Source organism: Coregonus lavaretus (genome assembly GCF_964263955.1).
Source record: "Coregonus lavaretus genome assembly, contig: HAP1_SCAFFOLD_2105, whole genome shotgun sequence".
Lineage (NCBI taxonomy): Eukaryota > Metazoa > Chordata > Actinopteri > Salmoniformes > Salmonidae > Coregonus > Coregonus lavaretus.
In genome coordinates, this window is record NW_028158766.1 from 13,045 (window position 1) to 19,263 (window position 6,219).

The 6,219-nt window shown below is 40.6% G+C and overlaps 1 protein-coding gene across 1 annotated transcript; it reads left to right on the top strand.

Annotated features, from left to right (window-relative positions):
- Nucleotides 1-515: 515 nt before the first annotated feature.
- Nucleotides 516-3,634, top strand: LOC311123630 (runt-related transcription factor 2-like; the record flags this gene model as incomplete). The annotated part of the gene is made up of 2 exons (XM_084197871.1): nt 516-552; nt 3,153-3,634. 2 exons carry the CDS (start codon nt 516-518, stop codon nt 3,632-3,634), a joined length of 519 nt encoding a protein of 172 aa, XP_084053997.1.
- Between the last annotated feature and the right edge of the window lie 2,585 nt (nt 3,635-6,219).

Consider the following 6,219-nt stretch of genomic DNA (forward strand, 5'->3'; position numbering starts at 1 on the left):
TGAACAGACACTGAACAAAAAAATGAATGCAACATGCAACAATTTCAAAGATTTTACTGAGTTACAGTTCATATAAGGAAATCAGTAGATTTAAATAAATTAATTAGGCCCTAATTTATGGATTTCACAGGACTGGGAATGCAGATATGCATCTGTTGGTCACGGCTACCTTAAAAAAGATGCAGGGGTGTGGATCAGAAAACCAGTCAGTATCTGGTGTGACCACAATTCGCCTCATGCAGCGCGACACATCTCCTTCGCATTGAGTTGATCAGGCTGTTGACCGTCATCTTTGCTTTGCACAAAAAGGGCTTCACAGGCAAGGATATTGCTGCTAGTAAGATTGCACCTAAATCAACCATTTATTGGATCATCAAGAACTTCAAGGAGAGAGGTTCAATTGTTGTGAAGAAGGCTTCAGGACGCCCAAGGAAGTCCAGCAAGCGCCAGGACCGTCTCCTAAAGTTGATTCAGCTGCGGGATCGGGGCACCACCAGTGCAGAGCTTGCTCAGGAATGGCAGCAGGCTGGTGTGAGTGCAGCTGCACGCACAGTGAGGCAAAGACTTTTGGAGGATGGCCTGGTGTCAAGAAGGGCAGCGAGGAAGCCACTTCTCTCCAGGAAAAACATCAGGGACAGACTGATATTCTGCAAAAGGTACAGGGATTGGACTGCTGAGGACTGGGGTAAAGTCATTTTCTCTGATGAATCCCCTTTCCGATTGTTTGGGGCATCCGGAAAACACCTTGTCCAGAGAAGACAAGGTGAGCGCTACCATCAATCCTGTGTCATGCCAACAGTAAAGCATCCTGAGACCATTCATGTGTGGGGTTGCTTCTCAGCCAAGGGAGTGGGCTCACAATTTTGCCCAAGAACACAGCCATGAATAAAGAATGGTACCAACACATCCTCCGAGAGCAACTTACCCCAACCATCCAGGAACAGTTTGGTGATGAACAATGCCTTTTCCAGCATGATAAAGCACCTTGCCATGAGGCAAAAGTGATAACTAAGTGGCTCTGGGAACAAAACATCGAAATTTTGGGTCCATGGCCAGGAAACTCCCAGACCTTAATCCCATTGAGAACTTGTGGTCAATCCTCAAGAGGCGGGTGGACAAACAAAAACCCACAAATTCTGACAAACTCCAAGCATTGATTATGCAAGAATGGGCTGCCATCAGTCAGGATGAAGCCCAGAAGTTAATTGACATACCAGGGCGGATTGCAGAGGTCTTGAAAAAGAAGGGTCAACACTGCAAATATTGACTCTTTGCATAAACTTAATGTAATTGTCAATAAAAGCCTTTGACACTTATGGAATGCTTGTAATTATACTTCAGTATACCATAGTAACATCTGACAAAAATATCTAAAAACACTGAAGCAGCAAACTTTGTGAAGACCAATACTTGTGTCATCCTCAAAACTTTTGACCACGACTGTACACACAATAGCCCATAACGACAAAGCAAAAACAGGTTGTTAGAAATTTTTGCAAACTTATTTTAAAAAACAACAACTGAAACCCCACCGCTGAAGTCGGTTACGACGCCAAACTGCAGTCAGGTCAAGACCCTGGTGAGGACGACGAGCACGCAGATGAGCTTCCCTGAGATGGTTTCTGACAGTTAGTGCAGAGATTCTTCAGTTGTGCAAACCCAAAGTTTCATCAGCTGTCCGGGTGGCTGGTCTCAGACGATCCCACAGGTGAAGCAGCTGGATGGAAAGGTCCTAGGCTGGCGTGGTTACACATGGTCTCAGACGATCCCACAGGTGAAGCAGCTGGATGGAAAGGTCCTGGGCTGGCGTGGTTACATGCAGTTGTGTAAAGTACTTAAGTAAAACTACTTTAAAGTACTACTTAAGTAGTTTTTTGGGGTATCTGTACTTTACTTTACTATTTATATTTTTGACAACTTTTACTTTTACTTCACTACATTCCTCAAGAAAATAATGTACTTTTTACTCCATACATTTACCCTGACACCCAAAAGTACTCGTTACATTCTGAATGCTTAGCAGGACAAGAAAATTGTTCAATTCACGCACTTATCAAGAGAACATCCCTGGTCATCCCTACTGCCTCTGATCTGGAGGACTCACTAAACACACATGCTTGGTTTGTAAATAATGTCTGAGTGATGGAGTGTGCCCCTGGCTATCTGTAATGATGTCTGAGTGTTGGAGTGTGCCCCTGGCTATTTGTAAATGATGTCTGAGTGTTGGAGTGTGCCCCTGGCTATCTGTAAATGATGTCTGAGTGTTGGAGTGTGACCCTGGCTATCTGTAAATGATGTCTGTGTGTTGGAGTGTGACCCTGGCTATCTGTAAATAATGTCTGAGTGTTGGAGTGTGCCCCTGGCTATCTGTAAATTAAAAAACAAGATTGTCCGTCTCGTTTGCTCAATATAAGGAATATGAAATGATTTATACTTTTACTTTCATACTTAAGTATATTTTAGCAATTACATTTACTTTTGATACTTAAGTATATTTAATACCAAATACTTGTATACTTTTACTTTTACTTGAGTCATTTTCTATTAAGGTATCTTTACTTTTACTCAAGTATGACAATTGGGTACTTTTTCCACCACTGGTTACACGTGATCTGCGGTTGTGAGGCCAGTTGGACATACTGCCAAATTATCTAAAACAAATTTATATTTTTGTTTAGCACACACACACACACACACACACACACACACACACACACACACACACACACACACACACACACACACACACACACACACACACACTGTACATGTATCTGTTTATTTAACACAGCATCTGATGAATAAGCCAATCATTTCTGTTCATGGCTTGGTATCACATCAGGCCAACTCTGGGAACATGTTCAATAATGTTACATTGACTATTAGATTTTACACTGTTGAGGTATGAGTAATATAATAAATATGATTTAATAGTTTGCTGATGTCTTGGCACTGGTCTTTAAAATAGATTGTAAAATAGATTTCTAATCTTTAAGGGACCACATGAATAAAGGACACATACTGTCAATACATCAAAATGTGGTTTTCATGAAGGGAAAATACAGCTAAATGAATGAATGTTTTTGATTATGTTTTTTAAACAGGGTTCTCCCTCTCTCCTTCTCCCTCTCCATCCATCTCTCTCTCTCTAGGTTCGTCAGACCTCAGTCCGTTCCCAGGTCAGTTTGAGCGTCAGTTCCCGGGTCTCTCCTCTCTGACGGAGTCTGGTTTCTCAAGTCCCAGAATGCACTACCCCACCACCTTCACCTACACCCCTCCTGTCACCTCCGCCATGTCACTAGGCTCCGCCCACTACCACACCTACCTGCCCCCTCCCTACCCTGGTTCCACCCAGAGTCAGAGTGGACCCTTCCCGACCAGCAGCACACCTTATCTCTACTATGGAGCCTCCTCTGGGTCGTACCAGTTCTCCATGGTTCCCGGGGGGGACCGCTCCCCCTCCAGAATGGTTCCTCCCTGCACCAGCGCCTCCACCGGCAGCTCCCTGGCTAACCCTAACCTGCCCAGCCAGGCAGATGGGGGGGTGGAGGGGGATGGGAGTCACAGCAACTCCCCAACCATACTCAACCCTGCTGGGGGACGCATGGATGAAGCTGTCTGGAGACCTTACTGAGGAGAAAAGGAGGAAGAGGAGGAGGAAGAGGAAGAGGAGGAGGAATAGGAGATTATGATGAAGAGGAGGAGGAAGATGATGAAGATGATGAAGAGGAGGATGAGGAGGAGGAGGATGATGAAGAGGAGGAGGATGAAGATGATGAAGAGGAGGAGGAGGAGGAGGAGGGGAGGAGGATGAGGAGGAGGAGGAGGAGGAGGAGGAGGAGGAGGAGGAGGAGGAAGAGGATGAAGATGATGAAGAGGAGGAGGAGGAGAAGAAGGCAACATAAACTAATGTTATGGTTTTAAAGCACAAAACCTTTCAAGTGAATTTTTGAGTTCTGATTAAAAAGCAGCAATACTCCAGTATCATCCACAACCTACGGGACAACGCTTCAGGCTATTTGTAGCAGTCAGCTTGATTTGTATAGTATTTCTATTTCTATAAGGCTTTTAGCTGAGTATGTTTTAACAGGACTATATAACAGGACTATATAACAGGACTATATAACAGGACTATATAACAGGACTATATAACAGGACTATATAACAGGACAATATAACAGGACTATATAACAGGACTATATAACAGGACTATATAACAGGACTATATAACAGGACAATATAACAGGACTATATAACAGGACTATATAACAGGACCATATAACAGGACTATATAACAGGACTATATAACAGGACTATATAACAGGACTATATAACAGGACTATATAACAGGACTATATAACAGGACAATATAACAGGACTATATAACAGGACTATATAACAGGACTATATAACAGGACTATATAACAGGACCATATAACAGGACTATATAACAGGACAATATAACAGGACTATATAACAGGACTATATAACAGGACAATATAACAGGACTATATAACAGGACTATATAACAGGACTATATAACAGGACAATATAACAGGACTATATAACAGGACTATATAACAGGACCATATAACAGGACTATATAACAGGACAATATAACAGGACTATATAACAGGACTATATAACAGGACTATATAACAGGACTATATAACAGGACTATATAACAGGACAATATAACAGGACTATATAACAGGACTATATAACAGGACCATATAACAGGACTATATAACAGGACTATATAACAGGACAAGCACTGAGTAGCAAAAGAGGACAGGAACACGTACAGTATGTTACCATGGTGATGATGAGAGTAACACGTGTGTTGCCATGGTGACGATGAGAGTAACACGTGTGTTGCCATGGTGCTGATGAGAGTAACACGTGTGTTGCCATGGTGATGATGAGCGTAACACGTGTGTTGCCATGGTGATGAATATGAACATCAAGTTTGCTTTAAAATGTCTATACACTCATTTTAAATCAATTAATTTAAATTGTATATTATTGGTGGAAAGATGATATGGGTTGTGGAGTTTTAACTTATGAAGCCATAAATTATGTAATGTATTTTAAAACTGGAGTGGTAGAATTGTAATCTGAATATTTTTATGCATTTATGTGATTACGTTAACAGTCTTTTTCATAGGTAATTTAAGTGAAATTATTTACAACAACAAAAATAGTTTTACCTTAATATTTTTTTCAAATATGTTGTAAATTTAAAAATTCCTCTCCAAAGGGAATGAAAAGCTCTTTCCTCTGTAAACAATAATAATTTAGCCTGAATGATAAAGCAACGACACACTAGATTACAGAGTAAAAACAGCAGGCTCTGAATTCATACAGCAGTACAATACAACAACAGCATGTATTATGACAAACTGACAATCTGCCTCTCACCACATGGTTTTACTTCCATCAGGAAAACTTTTTTTTACCATTGTCAGATTGAATCTGTTTGTAATGTCTATTCTGTAGATGAGCTACTACATAGATCCTGGTAGCCAGGTATCCCAAAGATCAGGGTGGTTGTACCAGGCCTTTTGGTGTCCACAATATAATGTACTGTAGCCTTTTGGTGTCCACAATACACCACCGTACGGTAGCTCATCATACCTTAATATAGTGTTGATGATACTATACCCTATTCATGACTGGAATTACACTCAGTTCAATATGAGCCACATACACTATCTACATGAACAATCACATATAGGATTGCAAAATTCTGGTAACTTTCTCAAAACTCCCCGGTTTTTCCAGAAATCCTGGTTGTAAGACGTCTACAATTATGAGGGAATAAGCAGGAAATCCGGATATCCTCCAATCTGGATTTTCTGGAAAACCAGGAAATTTTGGGGAAAGTTTCCAGAATTGTGCAACCCTAGTCACATTCATGTTCACTACAGTAAATCATTATATTTACATTAGAGATGTAGCCCTGATAGCAACCTGTTATTTCCCTGAAACCATCATTGTTCTGGTCTGGTCTGGTCTGATGTGCAACAGATGACTTTCTAAAAGTATATATTGGTGTCTAACACTCAAAAACACAATAATATTTTATTTATTTTACTTTTCATTTATGAATAAATGAATAATCTGCCCACTGTTGTTAGACATTTGTAAAAAAAAAAATGTTTTATTATGGATCAAAATCTGTTTTGTCTTTGAGTTTGTTTCTTATTTTGCTGTAGT